At 44.0% G+C, this 27,618-nt stretch overlaps 3 protein-coding genes across 3 annotated transcripts; 2 read left to right on the forward strand and 1 right to left on the reverse strand.

The window, feature by feature from the left end:
* The first annotated feature begins 13,434 nt into the window (after positions 1 to 13,434).
* Positions 13,435 to 14,921, forward strand: LOC103984551 (aquaporin PIP2-7). Its single transcript, XM_009402068.2, has 4 exons — positions 13,435 to 13,805; positions 13,893 to 14,188; positions 14,288 to 14,428; positions 14,523 to 14,921. The coding sequence occupies exons 1-4, from the start codon at positions 13,514 to 13,516 to the stop codon at positions 14,640 to 14,642; spliced, it is 849 nt and encodes a 282-aa protein (XP_009400343.2). The 5' UTR covers positions 13,435 to 13,513; the 3' UTR covers positions 14,643 to 14,921.
* A 4,366-nt stretch (positions 14,922 to 19,287) lies between these two features.
* On the reverse strand, positions 19,288 to 21,432 carry CAD5 (probable cinnamyl alcohol dehydrogenase 6). Its single transcript, XM_018826409.2, has 6 exons — positions 21,258 to 21,432; positions 21,032 to 21,145; positions 20,370 to 20,597; positions 19,991 to 20,276; positions 19,754 to 19,907; positions 19,288 to 19,666 (listed from the first exon to the last, which is right to left on the reverse strand). Exons 1-6 carry the CDS (start codon positions 21,350 to 21,352, stop codon positions 19,467 to 19,469), a joined length of 1,077 nt encoding a protein of 358 aa, XP_018681954.2. The 5' UTR covers positions 21,353 to 21,432; the 3' UTR covers positions 19,288 to 19,466.
* A 3,382-nt stretch (positions 21,433 to 24,814) lies between these two features.
* LOC135612323 (pentatricopeptide repeat-containing protein At1g20230-like) lies at positions 24,815 to 27,571 on the forward strand. Its single transcript, XM_065108469.1, has one exon. The coding sequence runs from the start codon at positions 24,891 to 24,893 to the stop codon at positions 27,129 to 27,131; it is 2,241 nt and encodes a 746-aa protein (XP_064964541.1). The 5' UTR covers positions 24,815 to 24,890; the 3' UTR covers positions 27,132 to 27,571.
* The last annotated feature ends 47 nt before the right edge of the window (positions 27,572 to 27,618 follow it).

Here is a 27,618-nt window from a genome sequence, read left to right on the forward strand (position 1 = left end):
ATACCCCTTAGCCACTAGCCTTGCTTTATAGGTCTCTACCTTTCCATCTACTCCGATCTTTTTCTTAAAGATCCACTTGCAACCGATGGGTACAATACCTTCGGGTGCATCAACTAGGTTCCAAACCTTATTGGAGTACATAGAATCCATCTCAGAATTCATGGCTTCTTTCCACTTCCCGGAGTCTATACTCATAATAGCCTCCTCGTAGGTCTGAGGATCAATATCCTCTACATCCTCTGCTCTAATATGTCCCACATATCTTTCAGGAGGATGGGATACTCTATCAGACCTACGTAAAGTTGACACTTGTGTATTAGGTACCTGAACAGACTCGGGCTGTAGAGTGGTGCTTGAGCTTGGTTCCCTAACTTCGCTCAACTCTATCATTCTCCCACTGTCTCCGCCAAGAATGTGTTCCTTCTCAAGGAACACTGCTCTCTTAGCTACAAAGACCTTTTGGTCCTCGAGATGATAGAAATAATACCCACAAGTTTCCTTGGGGTATCCCACAAATTTGCATCGCTCTGTCCTTGATTCTAACTTATCGGGGTTGTGTCTTTTAACATGGGCAGAACAGCCCCAAATCTTAACAACCTTAAGATCAGGCTTCTTCCCTTTCCATATCTCATATGGTGTAGACACTACCGACTTAGTTGGAACTCTGTTCAGAAGGTAAGCTGCGGTTTCTAGGGCATATCCCCAGAATGAGATGGGTAGTTCAGCGAAACTCATCATGGACCGTACCATATCTAATAATGTACGATTTCTCCTTTCAGAGACACCATTGAGCTGAGGTGTATAAGGAGGTGTCCATTGGGATAATATCCCATGGTCCTTGAGGAAGTGAGTAAACTCTGTACTTAAGTACTCACCTCCTCGATCTGATCGAAGAGTTTTGATACTCTTTCCAGTCTGGTTCTCCACCTCATTCTTATACTCTCTGAATTTCTCAAAGGCCTCGGACTTGTACTTCATTAAGTACACATATCCATACCTTGAGAAATCATCAGTAAATGTAATGAAGTAGGAGTAACCTCCAATGGCATGAGTTGACATGGGTCCACATACATCACTATGTATGAGTTCCAACAACTCAGTGGCTCTCTCTCCAGTTCTACTAAATGGAGATTTGGTCAATTTTCCACGAATGCAAGGCTCACAAGTTGCATATGACACATAGTCGAATGGATCTAAATATCCATCATTTAGCAACTTTTGAATCCTTCTTCCATGGATGTGACCTAGCCTACAATGCCACAGGTATGCATTGTTCACCTCATCTCGTTTCCTCTTAGACACATTTACATTCATGATATGTGGAGTGGTGTCTAACATAAATAAACCATTATGCAATGTTCCTTTCGTGATGATCTTATCATCTAATAATATCGAACAACCATTGTTCTCAAAAACAAATTTATATCCACTAACTGTTAAACATGAAATGGAAATAATGTTTTTGATAATAGAAGGAACAAAATAACATGCATCTAATGCAATAAAAGCTCCACTAGGCAGATGTAGAGCGACCTCGCCAACAGCTAATACAGCAACTTTTGCTCCATTACCCATCTTTAGGTCCATCTCGCCTCTCTCTAATCTCCTAGGCCTTGCCAGAACCTGCAATGAATTGCATATATGATAAGCACTACCGGTATCTAATACCCATGTGTTATCATAAGAGTCTGACAAATGGAGACTGATCATGAATGTACCTGAAGCTTCATCAAGCTTTTGTTTCGCCCTTTCTGCAAGGTACTCTTTGCAGTTTCTCTTCCAGTGCCCATCTTTACCACAGTGGAAGCACTGGCCTTTGTCCTTTGTTGGGTCTTTCTTAGCAACCTTTGCTTTACCTTGTTTGCCCTTGCCCTTTCCCTTCTTAAGGGACCTTTCTGCTTTCCTTTTCTTTCTGGTCTCACCAGTGTAGAGAATTGGCTTCTCTTTCTTAATAGTACTCTCTGCCTCCCTCAACATATTGAGGAGCTCTGGGAGAGTCACCTCAAGCTTGTTCATATTAAAATTCATTATGAACTGTGAAAAGGAATCTGGTAGGGACTGAAGCACAATGTCCACACACAAGTTATCCTCTAGGACCATTCCTAGACCTGTGAGTTTCTCTATCCACTCAATCATCTTTAGGACATGGTTCTGAACCGGTGTCCCCTTAGTCATCCTAGCGCGGAAAAGGCTCTTGGATATCTCATATCGTTGAGTCCTTCCCTGTTCCTCAAACAATTTACGGACATGTAGGAGAATGGATCTGGCATCCATCTTTTCATGTTGTCTTTGTAACTCTGGAGTCATAGAGCCCAACATATAGCACTGAGCAAGAGTGGAGTCATCAATGTACTTCACGTAGCGAGCGATCTCATCCTCGTTTGCCCCTTCTTCGGGCGTAGGTATCACTGTATCAAGGACGTACACGATTTTCTCCGCTGTGAGAACAATTCTCAAGTTACGGAGCCAATCCGTATAATTTGGACCAGTGAGGCGGTTGACATCAAGTATGCCACGTAAGGGATTTGAAAGCGACATTTTCTGAAAATAAAGATGTAGCAAAATGAATAACATGCAGATTTTGCAAGAAATAAACTATCAAGATATGGACTTCTATCTTAATATGCTCCCACTATTTTACTAACGAGTCACGCGACACCCTCAGCACGTGAAACGGAAGTCTCCGGCAGACTTCTAGTGGGGATCAGGATCCAATCAGCGTCTTAGTGTAACCTCGAGGGACTCGACCAATCACACTAAGCCTAAAAGGTAGGCAACTCTTACCGATCACAACTCCTTGTGATTCCCGTCCTGTTCGGCCTCCGAATCACCATGGCCTCGAGGGACTCGACCAACCATGATGCTCGGTTAAGTCAACACCTTCGTTACAAGATGAGTCTGATTTGATGATATACCCTCGAGGGACTCGACCAAGCATATCATGCCCTCAGGTCACCGGTGACATCTCTATGTCGTAAGCAAGATAGCGAATCGCGATATAGGTGAGTCTCGAGGGACTCGACCAACTCAACCTACACCGGGATTCGGTTCCTACTCATAACGATGGAAGGCCACGTGGGTCAATCTAATTGCCTCACGTTTACCGACTTAATATTATCGAGAGATGTTTCTATAATTTGGTCTCCTAATATGACATGTCACACATATACATATTTAATATATATCTACATCGCATGCAAATATATATACTTATCTAGTATGTGTATAAGCAATCACATCAGATGATCATGGACCACAACCTAATATGATTAGGCCCGAGCCAGTAGGCCTAATCACTCACATCAAGATCTATGTGTGCAACGGTGCATCTCCATGCCCTGTGATCGTCCATCTCGTCCTCGTCGGTTTCGTCGATATCTTGATGCATCTCCATGCATCACGATCGTCCGTCTCGTGGGTCCCGCTGTCGCATCCACGCTCCCGCTGTGCCTCCTCATGTGATTACAACTTAATCATAGGCACGCAGGCCCGACAATAAACGAGAAATATAATGGAGGTTCGCAGACCTCAATAATAATAATCACAAGTACACACATCACACGGTCCATGATCATCCGTCCACACATCATACATCACATGTATAAATAATCATCATCATGTAGGACTACTAGATAATAATAAAAAATAATAATCAACTAAACCTTTTAATTAATTAATATTTTTCTGAAATCAGGGACATGTAGGGAATTTCTCAATTCCTAAGGGTATTTTCGTAATTTGGACAAAAGACAGAAACTGGAATTTCTCAAATTCCGAGGGGCAAAACTATCTTTTTCCCAGAAAACCCTAATGCCCTTTCCCCTTTTCGCTGCTGCCGCCGCCGCCACCCTGCCGGCGGCGGCCTGTGCGGCGAGGGGCGGGGCGCTGCCCTCGCCGCCTCCGCGGGCAGTTCTGCCGGCGAGGCAGCGCCCGCAGGCGGTGCTGCCTCGCTGGCGGCCGCCCCTGCGGGGTTTTTGCCCGTGGGAGCAGCGGCCACAGGCGCCGCTGCCCTGCGGTGCCTCAGCCCGCGCTGCTGCCCCGCGGCGCCTCTGCCCGCGGCTCTGCCCTGCGGTGCCTCAGCCCACGCTGCCAGCCCCGCCGGCCGCAAGCCTGCTTCAAGCAGGCCGTCGGCCGGCTGCTGCAGGCACAGCGCTTGCGCATGCGCCGGCGCTGTGCTGCCTGGCTGCGACTGCGGCTGCCGCTGCAGGTGGCTGCAGGCATGCAGATCGAGGGTAGCAACTGTTGCTGCCCTTCCTCGCTTTTGCGTCAACGATTTTGACGTCAATTTTCTTCCTAAACACAATACACGCAGTTCAAAACCAATCATTCGCACGAACAACCTGGCTCTGATACCACTGTTGGGAAATCATTGGGGGGCGACATCATATGCGCAGCGGAAGAACAAGAAAACAAAAATCCCCGATTCCCAAAAAGATGTTCGTCGTCGTGCGAAGATTGGTGCGCAAAAATCCGCAAAAACACAAAACTGCGTATAGAGATTGTGTTACCTAGGGAGATCGTATATCCCTGTTTCCTTGCAGATCCTTAGGAGAGGGTGAAGGAGGTCAAGCGTCCTCCTCTCTAGCGGTGATCCACACAGCAGGGTTGCGACGACGCTCCTCAAAACTCCAGGCCTACTCTGAGGTGGAGAGGGAGAGGAGAATAGGAAGGGCAAGCAAAGACTCTAGCCTATGAGGCTGTGAATCCCTCCTATTTATAGAGATCCCGTGTCAAAACCCTAATGGGTCCTTTCCCTAGTGGGTATTGGATCTGCATCCAATAAGACAAGGGCTCCGTCGGATATCTCATATCCGAACCTCTACTCATCGCAATGCCTACCATATGTGTGTGACCCTCTAGGCCCAATATCGAGCTGGCCGTGAGTCATACCTGTCAGAACTCCTTCTAACTTAGTGAATTATTATCTCTGTAATAATTCACTCGACTCATCGACTACGGAAGTACTAGGCCACTACGCCGTAGTCCCCAGACGATACAGGGGAATCCAATCCATTGGACCTGTCTGTCCTCAGTTACCATGTACCTATAGTCCCTCATCCATCTAATATCCCAGAGACCGTATATCGAGCATGGTGCTGTCAGACCCATACGGTTTCTACTCGAGTCTCGCTCTAATCGGATTCTCCCGGAGAACTCTTTCTCTCTCAACCCGAATGACCCTGGCCAGGGATTTGTCTGAGCAAGAACACATACGATATTCCTCTCATGACGCCGAGAGTGGATGATCCTCTGTCGACACTCAATAGCCCTCGTAAGGTCGACTACCACTCCCAATGACCAGCTGTACTAGATCTGGGAACAGCCAAACCTATAAGTCTGGTATCAAAGAGTGGAGCACTCATACAGGACATCCTTGGTGTCTCAAGTCTAAGGACCAGATACACCACTAGGACTACGGAATCGCTGTCTGACAATAAGGCATCATCAACCATCCAGCATTCCGTAAGCGGATCAATCAGTGAACTCATTCTCCAATGAGCACCTGTACTGTATCCCTAGTGTCCCTACACGAGCAGCTATGAGACCAGCTGCATCCATCATATGGACGGGTATACAGCACACCAGTCTATCCGGTTATCACGATGTCCTTCTCGAGTAACCTATGACCGGGATTATTTAGGATATGTGTTTAAAGGTGAATCGATCTCATTATCGTGATCTCATCATGATCCGATTCCCATTGCACAAATCCAAGGACATCACAATATATATATGCACATATGCAATTGTTATAAAGTGATATACGCCAAAATATAATAAGCAAAAAGATTATGTATCAAGTCACACGTGCCATCACTCACGTGATTGGCTTGCTGGGCACCTATGACTAGCAATTATTTGATTTTGTCTTCTTCTGATGATATTTTTTCTTGTGTGTGTCAGGATCTTGAGTGGGTGATTGACACAGGTGCTTCTTATCATGCTACACCTCGGAGAGAGTTTTTTGCTACATACAGGTCTGGAAACTTTGGTGTTGTCAAGATGGGCAACTATGGCACAGCAGACATCATTGGCATGGGTGATATCCATTTAAAGACCAACCTTGGCTGCAAGTTGGTGCTTAAGGATGTGAGGCATGTGATTGACTTGAGGCTGAATTTAATTTCAGTTGGAAGACTAGATGATGAAGACTATGAAAGCAGATTTCACAGAGGGCAATGGAAGCTCAGTAAGGGTTCTCTTGTTATAGCTAGTGGAAAGAAATGTCATACTTTATACAGGTTGCAGGCTAAAGCTTATGGTGAGCAGTTAAATGCTATAGAGAAAGACTTCAGTATGGAGTTGTGGCATAGGCGATTGGGACACATGAGCGAGAAGGGGCTGCAAGCTCTTTCCAAGAGAGAGGTATTATAAGATCTCAGAGGTATACATCTGAACCCTTGTATTAATTGTTTGGCTGGTAAACAACATAGAGTTTCATTTGCTAGTGCTGCTTTGTCTAGAAAAATGCATGCCTTAGACCGTGTTTATACAGATGTATGTGGTCCTTTGAGGACAAAAACTCCTGGTGAATCTGTTGATGTTCTTGGTATAAGTGGTGCACTTTATTTTGTCACTTTTATAGATGATTTTTCCAGAAAAGTTTGGGTTTATGCTTTGAAGACCAAAGATCAGGTTATTAATGTCTTCAAAGAGTTTCATGCCAGGGTTGAAAGGGAGACAGAAAGGAAATTGAAATGCATAAGATCAGATAATGGTGGTGAGTATACATGATTGTTTAATGACTATTGCAGGTCACATGGGATCCAACATGAGATGACAGTTCCTGGTACACCTCAGCATAATGCAATTGCAGAGAGGATGAACCGCACCATCATGGAAAAGATCAAATGTATGCTTTCACAGGCCAAGCTACCCAAAAGGTTTTGGGATGAGGCTTTGAGGACTACAGTTGATGTGATCAACTTATCACCATGTACAACCCTAGATGGTGATGTTGCAGAGCATGTATGGTCAGAGAAAGATGTTTCCTACAGGCATTTGAGAGTATTTGGTTGTCGTGCATTTGCACATGTTCCAGATAATGAGAGGTCCAAGCTGGATGGTAAGTCTAAAGAATGTATTTTTCTTGGTTACTCACATGATCAGTTTGGTTACAGGCTTTGGGATCCAGAAAAGCAGAAGGTGTTCAGGAGCAGAGATGTGGTCTTCTTTGAGGATTAAACCTTTGAGGATTTGAAGAAGAAGGCACCAGCCAAGACTTCTGTAGAAGGATTAGCAGATTGTGACCCAGTTATTCCTCCAGTATATCAGGGTGATGGGGGAGATGTGCAGGAAAATAGTGTAGAGCCTAATGTTGATTTACCTGCAAGACATGTTGAGCAAGAAGACGTAGGAGAGCAAGTTCCCGCAGAACCTCAGTTGAGAAGATCTTCTAAACAACGTCAACCTTCCAGAAGATACTCTACAGATGAGTATGTGATGCTTACTGATGCAGGTGAACCAGAGAGTTACCAGGAAGCAATTGAGAGTGAGCAGAAAGAGAAGTGGTTAGTTGCTATGCAGGAAGAGATGGATGCTCTTCAGAAGAACCACACTTATGATTTGGTGCTGCTACCAAATGGAATGAAGGCCTTGAAGAACAAGTGAGTTTTTAGGTTGAAGACTCAAGAATATTGTTCTCAACCAAAGTACAAAGCTAGATTGGTTGTGAAAGGCTTTGGTCAAAAGAAAGATATTGACTTTGAAGAGATATTTTCTCCTGTTATTAAAATGTCTTCTATTCGTGTTGCTCTTGGTATTGCTGCTAGCCAGGACTTGGAGGTTGAGCAGTTAGATGTGAAGACAGCTTTCCTTCATGGTGATTTGGAGGAGGAAATTTATATGGAGCAACTAGAAGGCTTCAAAGTCAAAGGTAAAGATAATTTTGTCTGCAAGTTGAAGAAGAGCTTGTATGGGCTAAAGCAAGCTCCAAGACAGTGGTACAGAAAGTTTGATTCATTTATGACAGAAAATGGATACAAAAGAACGGCTTCAGATCATTGTGTGTACATCAAATGGTTTGGTGAGGATTTTATTATTCTCTTACTTTATGTTGATGACATGTTTATTCTTGGGAAAGATATGTCTAAAATTGATAGGTTGAAGAAGGAACTGAGTGAGTCTTTTATAATGAAGGACATGGGGCCAGCAAAGCAAATACTAGGCATGCAGATTTCTCGTGACAGGAAAAACAAGAAGATTTGGTTGTCACAGGAGAAATACATCGAGAAGGTATTGGAAAGATTCAGTATGAGCAATGCTAAGCCAGTTGGTTCTCCTCTTGCAGGTCACTTCAAGTTGTGCTCAGAACAGAGTCCGTCAAGTGATGAGGAGAAGGAGAAAATGCAAAAGGTTCCTTATGCTTCAGCAGTTGGAAGTTTAATGTATACAATGGTATGTACGAGGCCGGACATCGCATATGCAGTGGGTGTTACTAGTAGATTTCTTGCAAATCCAGGCAAAGAGCATTGGGCAGCAGTGAAGTGGATTTTTAGATATCTCAGAGGGAGCTCTAAGGTTTGTTTAAGCTTTGGAGGTGGACCACCTGTGTTAACAGGTTACACAGATGCAGATATGACAAGAGATATAGATAGGAGGAAGTCTACTTCAGGTTATGTACTTACTTTTGCAAGGGGAGCTGTGTCATGGCAATCCAGGTTACAAAGGTGTATTGCTCTCTCCACCACAGAAGCAGAATATATTGCTGCTACAGAGGTATGCAAAGAAATGTTATGGATGAAAGAATTCTTACAAGAATTGGGGCTGAAACAGGAAAATTATGTGGTGCATTGTGACAGCCAGAGTGTCATCCATTTGTGTAAAAACCCAATGTTTCATTCCAAGTCAAAGCATATAGATGTCAGATACCACTGGATTCGAAATGTATTTGAAGAGAAGCAGTTACAGCTTCAGAAAATTCATACAGATGACAACGGAGCAGACATATTGACGAAGACCTTACCAAAAGAAAGACAGGAGATATGCCGACAGTTGGTCGGTATGGCTTCACATTGAGGAGTCATGGGACAGCCTCCCTTATGGGCTGAAGGGGGAGGTTGTTGGGCTGATGGCCCATATTCAGCCCATGTGGGCTTTATCAGCCCACAGCCCACACCCCCTCTTAACCTAACCCTAATTAAGATTAGGGGGGTGTGGTGGCTGCGTTTTAGAGGCAGATTAAAGCTATAAAAAGGCAGCAACGAGGCAGATCTTTGGAGCCACGAGATTCCAAAGAGAAGAAGGAGAACAAGGCAGAAAAGGAAGAGAAAGAAAGGGAAGAAGACAAGGACAACGCAGCGAGACTATTCTCAATCATCTAGCAGTGTTCTCATCTCAGGTTAGATCAAATCTACAGTAGGCTCTTGCTGTGATTACTTGGAAGTTTTAGATATTGTGGGCAGTGACGTGATCCTTGTATCCCAGTTATTCTCTTGTGGTTGTTACTAGGGTTTTGGGCAAGAGATTGAGATTTGTACATTCATTATTCTCATAGTGGATTATCTCTAGTTTGCCCCGTGGTTTTTACCCTTCACATTGAAGGGGTTTTCCACATATATCTTAGTGTTCTGTTTGATTGTGTTTCCATTTTATTCCGCTGCGTATTTTGGTCTTCTAGTATTTGTTCCTATACAAAGGTTATTCCTGTTTATATCCCCATCAGTTGGCGTAGTAGCAGTCGAGAAAGAAGACACTGCATCTTGCATGGAGACATCCTGAAGTAAATATATATATATATGCAGATATATATATATATATATATGAAGTAAATCTACCCACAACAAAACGTACATATATATATATATATATATATATATATATATATATATATGCAGATGGAAAGAAAAGCATGAAAGGGAAAGGTAAAGAAGTTATGCGCATGGGCTGAGCCCGGTAACGATTGCAACAATCTGTGGGGGCATTGGCGAGCAAAGGTTCACATCAGCCCAAAATAAACTCAAACAAGACAGACGCGTGAGAGGCCGACGACACATTCCAACCAGTTAAGGATGGAGAGATGAGAGGCCACAACCGGGCGAGAAAGGGATGGACTGCAAAGATGCTGCTACAGTTTCTTTCGTGTGAGGTCTGAGAGCATCTCGATTTGTTGTGCACCATGTATTAATATTATCTTTGAAGTGGCGACATGCGGCCTCGGAGATTTTTCTCCTTCAAAGCTGAAGCAAATCACACACGAATTTGTGGCAAGGAACAATATCGAACCTTCTCTAGCACTTAAGCCATGCTCCAGTTCAGTGTTTTTGGTACAAGTTCTTATGTCCTAATTCTAGAATAAGTGAAACTTATAGGTGCATGTCACAACAATAATTCCCTCATCTTCAGCGAGCCTGCTTCTCTCTCTCTCTCTCTCTCTCTCACACACACACACACACACACACTTCTTACTCTACAGTATTCAAAATGAAGCTAATTCCCATCATCAGAAAGGCTAATTGACTTGAGCTGCAGTTTTTGTAAATAATATGGATTGTTGCTGGTAGAACTGAGCTTTCCTTCTGAAAAAAAACGTGATGGTGATGCTTCCATGAAAACAGGCTTCGTTAACCTCTCTCTTTCTCTCTCTCTAGCCATCAAACAACGTTCAATCCACTGAAAAGATTTGTTTTGTAGCAGCCCGCCGACCAAATCTGTGGTTCCTTCTGGCTTCCAATGATTGAGACGCCATGCTTCGCTGGTCATGTTTGATTAACAAAAACCCTAAACCACTCTTTCAGCGAGCATATTCTCCAGAAAAGAAGCTGCCAGAAGAACCTCACTGTCTCATTAGATGCTGCCGCAGTTTTTTTATCTTCTTCTTAAAACAAAAAGAAGATATATCCAGAGAAGAAGCTGCCAGCAGAACCTCACTGTCTCATTAGACGCTGTTGCAGTTTTTTTATCTTCTTCTTAAAAGAAAAAGAAGATATATCCATGCAGTACAGATCATGGAAGCCCACCGTGCTTGTTGCTTGCTGAATCAGTTAACCTTCTCCAGCAGAAGTAGATACATTACTCTCGAACCTCCCACCTAAAAGATTCTTCTTTAATCCCCATGACCGCAGTCGAAGTCTATCCTCAAGGATGACGTGAGGATCACTTCATGTACATTTTGGAACTGCGAAGTGTGAAGGCCCCTTTCTGTCGTGGGCCAACCGAGTCTACCGAGTTACCGACCAACACTCTTTAGCTATTGTTTGACAGTAATGTTAGGATTACTTCTGTCAGTTGCTCTGATCCCATCAGAAACTTGCATTAGCTTGATCACTAATGAACCACAACACGATAACTAGCGAGAAAAATGAGAGTATACAAGGTATGACAGCTTATCATCTAATTCTTTACTTGAAAGAATGCATTCAATCATACGACTTTAACAGGATAGATGCGTGATGGGGATATGAACGTGACATGCACTATTTGCAGCGTGTTCGGATTCAATGATGATATATCGACACATGCCACTTGATGTGCCCAAAAATATATGATGTAGACCGTGTCTACTGTCGACAGGCTTCATTCACCCTCGGCGAGGAGCTGTCGAATTTTAGCTGAATTATCGCGCTTCTGTCGTTGGCCGAACTCTGTTTCCTTTAGAGCATTGATGATACACAACCTAGATATATCATAAGCAAGATCAATCTCATCTCGTCATGTCTCATGTGATGTGTTTCTATTTTCCAAGGTGTACAACATTTCAGCATTGAAATGATGAAGCCTTGTGCGAACCAAAACATGTTCGAATGCCTTTGCTTATTCTGATTGGGATTCTGTTGAGAAAGCTTGAAATCGAAAGAAGTGCAAAAAATTTCCTTGATGATGGTTCAATTTGCGCCATAATGCCTATTAAGTCCATTCGCTAATGTAGAATTATCACTAATCATTGACTTTGAGATATAATAAGCATTGGATTAAATAAATCAAATGGCGTCCGCCTCGTTTCAGGGATTATTATTGAGCAGTTGTCATGATTCATGTTTATCCATGCGCATGCTAAAATCGGTGAATTAAAGATTTGCAGCGAACCCACTCAAGGACGGATTTAGTGGTTGTTTGGATGTACGGACAGCCTAATTTCGAGAATCCCATTGGACAACATACGACCAGGATACACGTGTTGCGATTCCACTTGTAAATCACTTTGTTCCGTGACCATCGACAAGCAGCCGATGAGCGGGCCCGATGATGGTTGCTCAGCGGAAAAATTGGGGAAAGGTCGGTCCCATGTTACTTCCATCAGCTGTTCCGAGTGGCACAGCATCTTCTTCGAGTGTCCTTCTGAAACACTGAAGCAACGAGTGGGTCCACTATTCTGCTGGGTTTGAAGTGCGATTGCTGTCCTCGATGGCACGGCTGCGTTGTCTTTGGTATAACGTATAAAAAGGAGGTAAAAGCCCGGAAGCAGCCAAGGAAACCGACACGTTTCGGGAAGCGATCCACCATGATCGAACTGTTTGCTGTTTGGCGCTATGCATCGAGCGATCGAAGTACTGTCAGGTTGACGAGGACCGCCCCTCGAGGCGCAGCGAAAGGCCGTGAGGACGAAGCAGGGCCCGACTCCTTTTTTCCACGTGGCACGAGCTCGATCGCAGACTCGAGCGTCTCCTTTTCCTTTCTTGTCCCAGCTTGGGTCCGGTGCGTTGGAGATTTAAAGGGCAGAAAAGCCGTCGTTGGTTTGCATCTGGACGGCTGGTGGCCGAGCCGTCTCGAGCTGGAGTTGTCTCCTTGTGGCTCCCGTAAGGCACTCGACTGTGTGTCAGCCTAAGTTGGAGCGTAGCAACCAGTAGAATATTCCACAGTCGGCTCAACCAGACCGGATGGGACCGACACATTCCACAGATTTGGTTCCCTCGAGCGCTGCCCGGTCAAACATTTGGTTCACGGGTCACACGAATCAGGTTCACTCTACCGCCCAATTTCTATCTCGAGGAAGAAGAATAAAGGAAGAAAAAAGAGGACAGATCCGTATCTAAATATAGGAGACACACGTACACAAAGTTAATGACTGTTGGGTTGTAAAGGTTGGAAGAGCCGTTACATGGCAGGCTAGAGTTCCCTGTGCGAGAAGACGCAGCCTCATCTACTGCGCCACCCAGAAATGAATAGGAAAGATGATGAGCTCACATGGTCTGGCTGTCACCGGGCCCTACCTGGACCACCTTACAACTCATCTACCTCTTATCTCTTCACGACGGCAAACATCACGACACATAATCCAATAGCTCTTTCCCGATTGGAGCTGGAATCAAAAGCGGACAGGTGGAGCTGCCGTTGACGTGGGCCTTCTTCTCCCGAATACCTGAACTTACTATTCCTGTTTGTGTAAACGGTGGTCGTGTTACGGATTCGGAGATTTACTATGGCATGAAGATAACTCTTGAAAAGACGAGCCCACCAAGCAGGGCAGTCCACTTGCGATCCATAAAACCCCCCGCACCGTCATTCGATGATAGAGAAGACGAGTCACCGAGGGTAGCAGTAGCCGCAAGTGAGCTAAAGCAGAGAGAAGATCGCCATGTCGAAGGAGGTGAACGTGGAGGGGGAGCAGCCGCCGGTGAAGGACTACACGGACCCTCCGCCGGAGCCGCTGTTAAACTTCGGGGAGCTCCGGCTTTGGTCCTTCTACCGCGCTCTCATCGCCGAGTTCGTGGCCACACTCCTCTTCCTGTACGTCACCATCGCCACCGTCATCGGCCACAAGGAACAGAACGCGGCCGACCAGTGCAGCGGCGTCGGCCTCCTCGGTATCGCCTGGGCCTTCGGCGGCATGATCTTCATCCTCGTCTACTGCACCGCCGGCATCTCTGGTCCTCCTCGCCCACCTTTCGATTTTTAACCCAATAATTCAACTAAAATGCATATGTGCTAAATCCTACTTCGCTTGGGTTTTGTAGGAGGGCACATCAACCCCGCGGTCACGCTCGGGCTGTTCTTGGCGCGGAAGGTGTCGCTGATACGGGCGTTGCTGTACATGGTGGCGCAGTGCTTGGGAGCCATCGTCGGGGTGGGGATCGTGAAGGGGATCATGAAGCACCAGTATAACTCCCTCGGCGGCGGAGCCAACGTGGTCGCCGCCGGCTACTCCAAGGGTACCGCCCTCGGGGCCGAGATCATCGGCACCTTCGTCCTCGTCTACACCGTCTTCTCTGCCACCGACCCCAAGCGCAGCGCTCGCGACTCGCACGTCCCCGTACGTACCAAAAAGACAACACGCATGTCTACCCTAAATTACTGGTGTTTTTAAGTCTTTTTTCAGTGGATTCTGTTGACTTGAATTAAATGTTCACAGGTGTTGGCACCACTCCCCATCGGGTTCGCCGTGTTCATGGTGCACCTCGCCACCATCCCCATCACCGGGACCGGCATCAACCCTGCTCGGAGCCTTGGCGCTGCAGTCATCTACAACCAGGACAAGCCCTGGGATGACCATGTGAGACCATAATTTCGGGCATTATACGAATTCTTTCATGTCTGTGGTTGTTTTGGAGGTGGAATGATTGTGTTCTCTCCGGTTGTGCATGCAGTGGATCTTCTGGGTGGGTCCCTTCGTCGGAGCGTTAGCCGCGGCGGCGTACCACCAGTACATCCTGAGAGCAGCGGCCATCAAGGCTCTGGGTTCCTTCAGGAGCAACCCCACCAACTAAAATCAGATTCCTGAAGCATGCAGCAGCAGAAGCCTCGCCTTTTCTCGTCTTCTTTCGTTTGTGTGAATGATGATTGCACGCGAGGGAAGTGAAGAGAAAGGGGGATAGGGTAGCTTCTGATTTCCTTATTTTATCTGCCTTTGTTTCGTCTCTCTCAGCTTCTTCTTTGCCTTGTGTAATGTAAGGGGGATGTGTGGCACTCTGCTTACTTCAAGTTGGGGGAAACTATGGTTGTCTTCTAGTCTATTTCTCAACAACACCGTTGTCTGTTCTCAGTAACATCGTCTTAAATTGTGCTCATCGGTAGTCTAATTATGAGAGGGGAATCGATCTGCAGGACATATCACACCCACCACCTTCGGCCCTTATCTTTTGACTTGCCCTCCACTTGCTTCCTCGGCCCGTATCTTTTAACTTGTCCTCCACTTGCTTCCACCCAACTCTGCTCTTCTTTTACTTTGCCCAACCCTACTTTGCTCTTCTTTTATGCAAAAGAAGACGAGCGAAAGACAGAAAGATCTTTTGCCTCGTGCAAAGCGAAAGGCTGTTCATTCCCGACTGCCGTGCCACGCGGATAACTGTCCCCGGTCGTCGAAAGCTCACAGTGTGGAGTTCTCAGGTTGGCCCTCCTGCCGCAGCTCTTGAAAGCTGTGGCGTGCTTGCACTTGGCTTGCACCATTGACAGCTGGTTGGTGTGCTGCAGCACTGGCGAGGGAGAAGGTCTGAAATGGCAGGCACACAAGGAAGGTGCTTGTCCATCGAGTCACAAGATCCCTCGTGATGTTATCGTCCCTTCCGTTCGCAATCGACGATGCCCATCACAAGCTTCTCGATCCAACACTTGCGATCATGTTGTGTGTGGTGTTCTCATCTTTTCCACTCCCAGTTGTCGACCGCCGCTAAGTGGTGTGAAGAGACCTCTCATATTCGATCAGATTACATATTTTCCAATTCGAGCCGCAGCAGCGAGCATCAATCGAATTCGCCAACCTGATCCACAATGTCGTGTTCTAATCATAGTTGATGTGGCCATCCATAAGATTCGTGAAGGGTCTTGTTCCTTTCGGTGTAGAAAATTCGATCACGTTGCAAGTTCTTCGATTCAAGCCTCACAAGTACACATCAATCAACCTATTGATTTGCAAATCTTCCACGTAATCGATCCTCCTATCAAATTATTACGGTGAAGCGACCAATTCATTCAGCAAGAATTAGAATTTGTTTCCGGATAAAAAGATATTTGCTAATTACATATTATCTATATAATTATTATCTTTAGTATTTAGATTCTTGTATTTTAAAAAATCATACTAGTATCCTTATAATTATGAAAGTTCAATATTTATATTCATTTATTCTAACGCTATCGATTTTATCAACGAAAATATAAAAAACAAAGGGTAAAAAGATAATTTTAACATTTCAGTTAATGGTGGCGAACAATGTTGGTAGTGGCAATGGTGGCAGCGCTCTAGGTCGCGGGTAGCTATTGTGGATGAGGAGAGCGATGACGAGAGATGACGATCGCTCTACATTTGTGTCGATGTCTATACAATTGCCCAGTGACTCTTTTACCTCTCTACATATGTGTTGGTGGCCTTTTCGTCGCTCGACAACTGTATCAATGTCGACGCAATTGCTAAGTAATGAAAGGGTCACTGATGCATATGTTAAATAACCTTTTGTTGCTCGATAACTGCATCGACACTGATATAAATGTAGAGCAATGAAAAAATCGCTAAGCAATATGTCAATGTTGAGATGACTCTTCTATCTCGTCATTGCTCTCCTCATCCACAACTGTCTTCTGCAACCTCTAATGATGCCATCGTCCGTCATCACCAATTAAAACATTAAAATTAGTTATTTTTTATTTTTATATTTTCATTGATAAAATCAATAACGTTATGGTATATAAACTTAGATGTTTCACTTTCGTAACTATAGAGACACTAATATAACTATTTAAAGTATTGAGATCGAGAGACTAAAGGTAGCTAACTGCATATGCTATTATATAATTAGGCGCTTTGTATGATACTCGACATTTATATATATTGAAATATGCTGAAGAAGTATCATCATATTAAAAGGCCTCTAATACAGGTTTAAGTTTTTGTTCTCGAGGACAAGTCCCAATGTCCAATCAACAAATAAGCTTCAAATAATGACCCAACAATACTTGCGTGTTTCGAGGGTGATGGAAACCGTGGCTTCTTCCGTGTCTCTATCACGTACAAATAATGTGAATTATATGTACTGCCAACATAATGACCCACGAATGAGTAAAGACAAGAAATAATCAAATGATTCAAACTCTTAATGATTTGAAATAAAATATGGAGCAGAACGAAATGAAAATGATTGACAATAATACTGAACCTATGGCATGCTGCTGCTTCTTTATCCATACCAAATTTAATGGCATTTATTATAATTTCTTAGCTCAATCTCTTTGTCTCGACACATTGAAATTATTCATACTATTCTTCCATTTTAATTAGTTGGACGACAAAAATTTTGTACTGACACGGTAAAAATATCTGTAGCATATATAAAATTTAATGAAGTAGAAAAATCTAATAGGTCTTAAATAATTGAGACATTACGACTAGTTATCATCTTGTCAAAAAAGAAAAATCTAATTGGAGATCTAATTATGTATATTTACCAATTGTTGCTCTTATATAATTCAATTAAATACGTGTAGCTATACATCGCCAAGTCTCACCTTTTTTTTAGACTTTGTTGATATAATTGTTAACATAGTTCTCTGACTGTAGTCGAGGTATCAACACGGCTGGGTCCAGTTGTCGATGTTCAGGACCATCCCAGTGACAAGGCCTTCGTCGAGTTGGACTAGGAGTTGGCTCCACGCTCGCTCCGTCTATCGGTACGCAGTCTACTTTGTCATCACTAAACTCCTACACACAGGCCTGAGTTGAGAGGGGAGGGGTCTTCCGACTTAGCCCCTCCAAATGTTAAGTTAGCACTGGTATGGTTTAAAAGGGTTAAGCTTTCTCGAAAAATCCACCCCCCCTCTTCATAATTAAGGAGGGTTAGCTTTCATACTTGTGATGATGAGTTGATCGTATGGGGTCAATTAATAGCGGTTAGCTTAAGCTTCTATGCGAGCGTCGACCGACCTACACGGATCGGCGTTGTGCGACAACGTCCCGAGCTTTCCGGGATAACTGTACCATGATGATATCGTTTCGTACGAAGGGGATGGTGAGTGGTTGCCCACCACATATGTGTTGTGCGCCACATCAAACTTGAAGTTCTACGTCTATATCATCATGTTTACTTGTCTAGTCCACGTGGGCGATAACGAAATGTGCCCTATCAATAATAACAAAATATGGTTTTCAAAATATTTTTCTCAGATCTTGAAGGGATGTTTTGTTAATATTCCTCCCAAATTATTCTTCGAAGCATGCCACGATTCAGTTTGATAGAATAGTTAATCTATTAATTTTATTGAGCTTGAATTATTGACATAGAATATTCAAAACAAATTAATAGTAATAAACCAATCTAATCATCATTAACTCAAATCAAGTCTTCTCCCACTCTGACTAAACCATAATATTACTGAACCTATGACGAACTAGGTCTCGCACTATATATGTCGATCACAAAACAAAACCTTTATTTGTGATCGATGTAAATGAGAATATGATTGTTTATGTTTGGCTCGATTTTGATATGATTTGCATGACCTAATAGATTACTCTTGTGTTATGCATGAGCTCAAATTTGAATTGTTCACCGACATTAAACCATTTTGATGACCGAAGAGAAAACTCAAGGAAGATGACGAAGAAAATTAATAGTAGCCAAAATAATAATTTATTTTTGAATAATAGAAACCTAGAAACTCAAATTACCTATTTACACTACTTATGAAGAAATCTTAAAATATTAAATAGATACGAGATTCTTTTCTAATCAAGCCCTAATCGAGTGAGCCGAATACAATTAGGCTATGTTTGAGCTTTATTTATATTAATCATTAGGTTATCAGACTTCAACTATAATTCTATCCAACATAAGGTTCAAGAGAGATGTCAAAGGCACTTATTACTTCTCAAATAAATCCTTTATCTATATATAAACACTAGTTGATTATGCATCCAAGTAGGATATAACTCGTAGTCGACAAACTCCATGAAAAGTGAGACGAATTTTCTATTCCTAATTTTTAGTTTCTTAAAATAACTCTATTACTCTACCCTCATCGAACTTCTCATTGACCATCTCATCAGCTCGACATATCGATCGACTAATTCTTTCATCACCTTAAATGTCTAATCAACATGATATTTCAATCGAAAACCACTAATGTCAACATATTTATATACTACCTATAACATTTGATCATTTATATACTCCATTAATTTTTAGTTTCTAAAAATTAATGGAGTTAATTTTAATGATTCTAACATTATATGTTAGAATCAGGTATCAATCCCTAACATGTCGGACGACCTACTAACAATGGTCTGCGTCCCGTGTGGATCTCCACCACCTCGGATTCGGATTCGGATTCTTCTGCTGATATCTGTTGTTTAGTTGCTTGCCCATTGGATTTGTTTTATGGGCTCTTGAAATCAATCATGACTATTTTAAGATCTGCCAATGCTGATTTCCAAGTGATGCTAAATACTTCTGTTCTAACGAGTTCGACCACAAGCTTCTCTTGCTTTCTTGGCTACATAACATAGATCTTAGAATCCAAACTAGTGGCATACAAGCAAATGAAAGGAGCCTTCTTGGAAGTAGACACCGAGACGAGAGCCATCGTTCCTCGTCTTGGCGACATCAGAGGTTGGTCTTGGGAGCGATGTCGATGACGAATCGGTATCGGACGTCGTTCCTCGCGAGCCTATCTAATGCCTCGTTGATGTGGTCGGGCGTCACCAGCTCGATTTCGCTAGTGATGTTGTACTTCCCGCACACGTCCATCATCTCCTGCGTCTCCTTCATCCCGCCGATGATGCTTCCGCTCACCGTCCTCTTCCCTGCAACATCACATCGCCGGTCCATCACTAACAAAAACGTCGACCTTTGCACACCACCACTCGTTTGGGATTTCCATGTCAACTCACCAAAGATTAGAGGGAAGGATGGGAGCTCCATTGGCTTATCTGGAGCTCCCACAAGAGCCAACGTCCCCCTGATCTTGAGCAGCTCCAGTATTGGCCCCAGCGAATGCTTCGCCGACACCGTGTCGATGATGAAGTCCAGGCTCCTCGTACAAGCCTGACGCCAAGCCAGGGGACTCTCTTAAGCTCGAGAGTCCGATATGATGACAGCTACAGTTCACCAGGGTGATCGATCCATACCTGCATCTGTTTCGGATCGGTGCTAACGAGGAAATCATCAGCGCCCAGACGCATCTTCGCCTCCGTCTCCTTGGAGGGGGATGTGCTGATCACGGTCACGTGAAGCCCGAACGCTTTCCCGAACTTGACAGCTATGTGACCCAGCCCACCCAAGCCAACGACACCCAGCTTCTTGCCTGGTTGCAGCATGTTGTGCTGCTTCATGGGGCTAAACACGGTGATCCCTGCACACAGCAGCGGAGCTGCCTTGTCCAAGGGGAGACTGTCCGGAATGTGCACCACATACCTGAAACATATTATGGTGGTGAAACTTCAAGATCACAGACCAAGAAAAGGGATGGGATTCTAGGAGATGACAAATCCATGAAGTGGATTTGACCTGTTGTCGGCCACCAGCATTTGGGAGTAGCCGCCGTAGGTGATGCTACCATCCCAAAAGATGCCATTATATGTGAACTGGAGCTGGTCGCAGTAGTTTTCCTGTGAATCCTTGCAGAACTCGCATTTGAGGCACGACGCAGCCAAGCATCCTACCCCTACTCTGTCTCCCACCTTGAAGTTGCTCACGTTGCTCCCAACCTCGGTGATTATGCCTGTTATCTCATGCCTGCCATAAATATTTTCATTTATTTAGCTTTAATCATATGAAATCTACAAAGACGTCACTTAGCTTTAATTATTTTGATCAAAATATAATTAAAATTTTAATATATCTTAATCAATTAATTAAGATCATAAAAAAAATCTAATACGATCTCTTTTCCCACAAAAGAAACGCCACTAGACTCCATTCAAGTGGGACTATGCATCGATCTCGCATCATAGACTATCCAATCAGCAATTACAGCTGATTCGAGGAGTAGAAACTCTACTTTAGCCTTGATTCGATGTCCGCACTGCTTCCAACATGTCTTTATGCGGAAGAGATCGTAAAACCTCTCATCTCTGACATGCGTCACCTGTCGATCTGACTCTCGGTGACAGGAAATTGAATGCCATAGGTTTCGGTAGCTTCAAGAGAGGGAGAAAGAGAAAGAGTACCCGGGAACAACAGGGTACATGGTGATTCCCCAGTCGTTCTTGATGTAGTGGAGATCGGTGTGGCACATCCCGCAGTAGAGTATCTTGATCGTCACGTCGTCGACTCCGTTCTCCCTATGGTGACCAAAGCAAACCCATTCCTTTCCGGTCAAGGCCTTCTCTACAAGAACAAGAAGCAGGAAAAAGAAAGAAACAGAGAAAGAAGACGACGACAAAGCAGCATCACCTTCTCTTGAAGACAAAAGGCCTGATCTTTCCGGATGAATCCTTCGCTGCCCATCCGAACACAGTCTGCGTGTGATTTGGCGTCGTCTCTGCCATCCCCCCCGCCCCACACCTCACCCTTTCTCAGAGTCAAAGGCACAACAACCCCTCTTTCAGAGACCTCTGCTTCCTGCGCTGCACTCCCATGTGGTTATGCCTCTCTTGCTTAAGTAGGTGGTGAACCGAGGACCAGCAATGGCAAACAGCAACCGTGCAATTGTTTGGCCAATCGAGACGTGCCAAGCGGTTCATGTTGTGGCGCGTCGAGTCAAACGTTATTATTATTGCAGTGCAAAAAGGACGAGTTTAATCGTCAGTACACAGGCCGTCACTTGCACTTCAATTTCTTGGTGGATGGACTGACATTGTTTTGGAAACTCCCGAGTTTTTTGGTGTTCCATGTGATCTGCGCGTTAGCGCAAGCAGGAGGAGTTCATATTGGGCGGACCAATGACTCGGCGGTTGGTCCGATGCTATGGTGGGACCCGATTAGGTTGTCCAGTGGGAAGAAGTCATTATGTATAGTTATTTAGAGGTATGGTTTGCACTATGCAACCTTCCCCCATCTTGAAACATCATAGCACGAGGGATGGGCCCCGTTTCATGTGCGTGAAGGAGATTCGATAGGTAGCTTTCAGTTTTAATATGGATGTGATTAGTCATATGGCCCATATGTATGTTAATGAATGAATGCAATCGTACTGCATAGTGCTGACTCTTCAAGTCCTCCTTACTACGCCAACTAAAAAATAAGATTTATTTTTTATGTTTTCGTCGATTATTTGAAGTTTATGTTTCTGAATTCTTTTGAAGTATATATTAGTGTCTACATCATCGACAACCGACGAAGATCGACATATCTATATTTTTTGAACGGGATATATATATATATATATATATATATATATATATATATATATATGATTAAGAAAAAAAATAATGATTTTAATTATGATAAAGAATATATAATCAGGCAATCATCATCGATTATGTAAATGCCATGTAAGGCTCGTGGGAGGAAAAAATCTCAGAAAACCTGACACCCGTTTACCCATGTGGATAGGAATATAAACGGTAGCGGGAGTCGATTATCGAACTGTCTCCATCGTGAAATATTAATAAAAATATTCACAAGAGTTCATGGGATAACTTGGGATAATTACGAACTGTCTCCCTTACAAAATATTCTCAAGAGTCTAGGGGCAGCTTAGATTGATTGTAAATCGTCTCCCTTATAAAATTTTTATAGGATATTCAGTCTCCTCAAGATCAGGTATACAAATAAATTTGTAACTCCATGTAAGTAGAAGAGAACTTAGAGTTAGAGAAGTGGACATCGACACTAAACTAAAGCATCGAAGGGACTAGCTCGGAAAGCTTCTCCCGATTTCGATTTTTATGCAAATAACAACTTCGAAGAAGATGTTTTTCATTTGAATGATTTCAAATCAGGATCACATCGTACTGATAAAGACGTCAATGATATTTTTTTAAATTATATTGAAAAGTATAATCTAAATTAATAATTCTAAAATCACCCGTAACAATTTGCATATAATTTCATTTTTCACGAGACAAAACCGATAATCCCAAAATCATGATGAGGCTAATTGTGTCTCTTTTGATATAAAAGGATTAAAGGTATATTATTCTAACAATTTATCTATTTCAAAATAAATGTACAGAAGTTGATGCGATGTTGAAATATAAGTGGAAAATGTCTTGGGTAACATACCAATCGACTCAACCTATCAAAGTTAAGATAAAATATTAATACTTTTTATTTTAATATTATTAATATAGATCTTGATTGTCCAACACAGGTTTGAGAAGGTGAAGGAGTAGAACATCTGATCCATATGGTTCGGTTAGTTCAAGGCCCGTTATTATATGTTGCCTGAAGAAAAGATGGCCATGGCCAAACTTCCATGGAGTCATCGTGTTCATCCCCGAAGCTTCGTCCTACAACACGAAGCAGTCACCTGCGTTTCCACCTTCCTCCCTCGGTTGCATGGGAAACTTACTGGGACTGTTGGGTCAACGTGTTCGATGAGCGAGTCAAGTCCACAAACTTGAACTGCAAACATGGACAATTGACCCAGCAAAGTCTTTGGTCGAATAATAGTTGGAGTCCGTCAGCGTCTTGACCGAACCTGATTCGGGTCAATGTGAATAGTGCACACTTTGCGGTCAGATCAATCATGCAACTTAACAGTACCGCAAGTAGTTGGGAATAATTGTTGATGTCAGTCGACAAGAATCATTTAAGTGGTCAATTTTAAATGTCTTGGGAAATATCTTGCGGAAGAACCCAATGGCTCGATAGAAATGGATGATGGAGCGCACAGACCTTAGTGTTTCGGTCGAGAATGATGATGTCATGGGCAATAGAGAATGTGAAATTGATGATCAAAATAATTACATAATTATTTTAAAAACTTGATGATCTTAATAAAAATGATGATATCATGGGCGATAGAGAATGATTCATAGGTGAGTCATATTGATTAGTGGACACTCCTAATCGTGAGTGAGACTAGGGTATTACGAAGGTGACTCCAAAGTGATGCCAAAGTATAGAAGGGATGAATATGGTGAATATTATTCAGAAGGAAGAGCCAAAGTGGAGGGCTAAAGAAGTGACACTTGTGTGAAAGAGGTAGAAGAGTTTGACGCCACTGATTATAGTAGAGGAATTATTAGAAAAGATGAGAAGTAACACCGGAGAGGAGGATGGAATACAGGAGAAGTAAGGATTGGAGGTGGCAGAGGGATGCGAGGAGCTCATGGATGACATGATTCATTAGATAGTCGATGGGTTAGGTCAAGGTGGTGGAGTTTAATGTGGCTATGGAGATGAAGTGGTGATAGATAGGAGGAAGTCACAAGAGACATGGAAGGAGAAGGAGATAGTAAGGAAGATAAAAACAACAATGGATGGCAATGACGTTGCTAGAACCATCGCATCATTGCATCACAGATCGAATTAGAAGGCGAGGAAGAGTAAGTCGATAGAGACACGATTTTTAAATCATAGCATTACTAATATAAATATAATTATACAACTAGTGATCCTCGTGGGTCTCACGGTGAAAGTTTATCCGTAACGCAAGTCGAATTTAATTTAATTAAAATATAATCCTATTTTTTAATCGAAATATCTTTATTTTTATTGTCTATTTGTACCAATTTTGCACACGATGTTATGTACACTATTTTCCATCAAAGAAACATAGTTGAGTTAAAAGTCAACTAACTTATAGTATTTTTAAAATTATGGAGTCCCAAATATAACTTTTAAAAGTTCACCTTGATGTTATAAAATGCTAACTAAATTAGCCCTATACATAATAGGTCTCAAGTTTAAATCCCTTATATTTGAATTCATGTGTGAGCGGCATATATTATTTTTTATATAATATTTTTAATAAAATTAATTAAATATTTATTTGTGTGGGGTACAATAAAAAAAATTCAAATCAAATCAAAAATTGTTTTTGAGCCATAAGGATCGTTTCATGCGTGCCTCGTGGTAGCATGAGAAGAACTCTCACTCGCTACTCTCAGCATCTCTCTCAGAGCGATTTCCACATACATGGCCACCTCGTTCCACCTTCTCCTCCAACGCTCTTCTCCCTCTCTGCCTCAGACGCAGCAAGCCCACGCCGGCCTCCTCAAGTGCGGCCTCGTCCCCGTCGACGCCCACCCCACTACCAAGCTCCTTACCCTCTACGCTCGTCACCTCCGCTTTGACGATGCGGCTCTCCTCTTCCGCTCACTCCCTCGTCCCGACCCCTTCTCCTTCTCCGTTCTCATCTCCGCCCTCGTCCGATCTCGCCACTTTTCGCTAGCCCTCTCTCTCCTTCCCTCCATGCTCTCCCTTCGCCTCGCTCCCGACCCGTTCGTCATCCCCGCCGCTCTCAAGGCCTGCGCCGCTCTCCCCTCCATCGCCCTCGGTCGGCAGCTCCATTCCCTGTCCCTTGTGGCTGGCATCTCAGGGGACCCCTTCGTCGCCTCCGCTCTCGTCCATATGTACCTCAAATGTGGAGCGATGGCCGACGCGCACGTAGTGTTCGACCGAATGGCGGAAAAGAGCATCGTGACCTGGAGCGCTATGATAGCTGGCTACGCGACTTACGGACACGTAGACGAGGCTTTGCGGATGCTCGAACGCATGCGAAGTTCCGGCACAGAGCCAAATCCGATCACCTGGAATGGGATGATCGTGGGTTTCAACCGTAGTGGGCGTCCTTATGACACTGTGCTGCTGATGCGGAGAATGCACTCCGAGGGCTTTGAAATGGATGCGGTCGGCATCTCGAGCACGCTTTCGGCGGTCGGTGACATGGAGGATGTTGTGATCGGAAGTCAGATTCATGGGTATGTCACCAAGACAGGACTGGGAGCCGATAGTTCCGTCGTCAGTGCTCTAGTCGATATGCACGGAAAAAGTGGTCGCCCGGAGGAGATGGTCCGAGTGTTTGATGAGGCGGGCCAAAGAGATGTCGGCTCTTGCAATGCTCTCGTTGCTGGACTTTCGAGGAACGGCCGTGTTGATGACGCTCTAAAGGCATTTAGCAATTTCGAAGCACAAGGGGTGGAGCTAAATGTTGTGTCTTGGACCTCGATCGTGGCTTGTTGCTCGCAGAACGGGAAGGACATGGAAGCATTGGAGCTCTTCAGGGAGATGCAGATTGTTGGGGTGGAGCCGAATGCGGTGACGATCCCGTGTCTGTTGCCGGCTTGTGCAAACATCGCAGCCTTGATGCACGGGAAATCGGCCCACAGCTTTGCTCTTCGAAAGGGCATTCTCGCGGATGTGTTCGTGGGCAGCGCTCTGGCGGATATGTATGCAAAGTGCGGTAGGATCAGGGATGCTCGAGTCGTCTTTGATGCAATGCCATCACCGAACGTGGCCTCTTGGAATGCAATGATCGGAGGGTACGCAATGCACGGAAAGGCGAAGGATGCAATTGAGTTGTTCCTTTTGATGAAGAGATGCAGGCTAAAGCCCGACCATATAACCTTCACCTGTGTGCTCTCTGCTTGTGGTCAAGCTGGGCTAACAGAAGCGGGAGAGCGCTACTTCGGTGAGATGCAGGAAGAGCACGGGATCACTGCCAGAATGGAGCATTATGGCTGCATGGTTAGCCTCCTCGGTCGTGCGGGAAGGCTAGACGAGGCGTATGGTCTGATAAGAAAGATGCAACTTGAGCCAGATGGCTGTGTGTGGGGAGCCTTGCTCAGTTCTTGCAGGATTCACAACAATGTCGAGCTGGCAGAGATTGCAGCAGAGAAGCTATTCCAGTTGGAGCCTGGAAATGCCGGGAGTTACGTGTTGCTCTCAAACATCTATGCTGCCAAAGGGATGTTGGAGGGGGTGGACAGGATGAGGGATGTCATGAAGAACATGGGAGTGAGGAAAGACCCAGGATGTAGCTGGATCGAGATCAAGAACAAGGTGCACATGTTGTTGGCTGGGGACAAATCACATCCCCAGATGAGCCAGATTGCCGAGAGGTTGGAGAAGCTTAGTGTAGAGATGAAGAGATTGGGGTACCTCCCGAGCACCGACTTCGTGTTGCAGGATGTGGAGGAGCAAGACAAAGAGCAGATCCTGTGCGGGCACAGCGAGAAGTTAGCGGTAGCATTGGGACTCATTAGCACGCCGACAGGGACTACGCTTCGGGTGATCAAGAATCTTCGAATATGTGGAGACTGTCATGCTGCTATAAAATTCATATCAAGCTTCGAGGGCAGGGAGATACTCGTAAGAGATACAAACCGGTTTCATCACTTCAAGGATGGAAGCTGTTCTTGCGGTGATTACTGGTGAGCATTCCTTGTGAATGTTGACTGTAAATTCATGAACACTCGAATCCATTGGTTTCCAGAATTCATGAAGGGTTGGTGGATCAAGAATACATCCAAGGATCAAAATCAGATTTCATGGAATCTACCAACTTTAGCAGTTGACTTGAGACTTGTTGGCAGTGATTGGAGACAGGTAAAAAGGAGCTAGAAATAAGTAGGAATTGGTTCGAATTGGTTGGTCAGAACTTCCACAAGATTTGCAAGTCTGATGGATGATAGAAAGCTGCTGGCATAGATAACTTGATGATATCTTCATCTGGGTCCTATGTTTGAGAAGATAGACCAATGCAACTCATTAAGTTTGACATATGCTTCATGGTATGATCAGTTGAAGCTTCTTTTCCTTCTCTTCGGTGTCAGCCTTGAATGAAGGCTTAAAGCTGGTGATTTTGTCATTTTATCTTATTCAGATCTCTTCATAAATTTCTTCGAGGAGAAGGAAATGCAGA

This window comes from Musa acuminata, chromosome BXJ2-5, assembly GCF_036884655.1.
Source record: "Musa acuminata AAA Group cultivar baxijiao chromosome BXJ2-5, Cavendish_Baxijiao_AAA, whole genome shotgun sequence".
Lineage (NCBI taxonomy): Eukaryota > Viridiplantae > Streptophyta > Magnoliopsida > Zingiberales > Musaceae > Musa > Musa acuminata.

Coding starts and splice junctions, on each gene's coding strand:
- LOC103984551 (XM_009402068.2), top strand. CDS start 13,514: ATGTCGAAGGAGGTGAACGTGGAGGGGGAGCAGCCGCCGGTGAAGGAC. Junction 13,806..13,892: donor CTGCACCGCCGGCATCTCTG/GTCCTCCTCGCC, acceptor TGGGTTTTGTAG/GAGGGCACATCAACCCCGCG. Junction 14,429..14,522: donor ACAAGCCCTGGGATGACCAT/GTGAGACCATAA, acceptor TTGTGCATGCAG/TGGATCTTCTGGGTGGGTCC.
- CAD5 (XM_018826409.2), bottom strand. CDS start 21,352: ATGGCAGAGACGACGCCAAATCACACGCAGACTGTGTTCGGATGGGCA. Junction 21,146..21,257: donor CCTTTTGTCTTCAAGAGAAG/GTGATGCTGCTT, acceptor TGGTCACCATAG/GGAGAACGGAGTCGACGACG. Junction 20,598..21,031: donor ATGTACCCTGTTGTTCCCGG/GTACTCTTTCTC, acceptor TATTTATGGCAG/GCATGAGATAACAGGCATAA.
- LOC135612323 (XM_065108469.1), top strand. CDS start 24,891: ATGGCCACCTCGTTCCACCTTCTCCTCCAACGCTCTTCTCCCTCTCTG.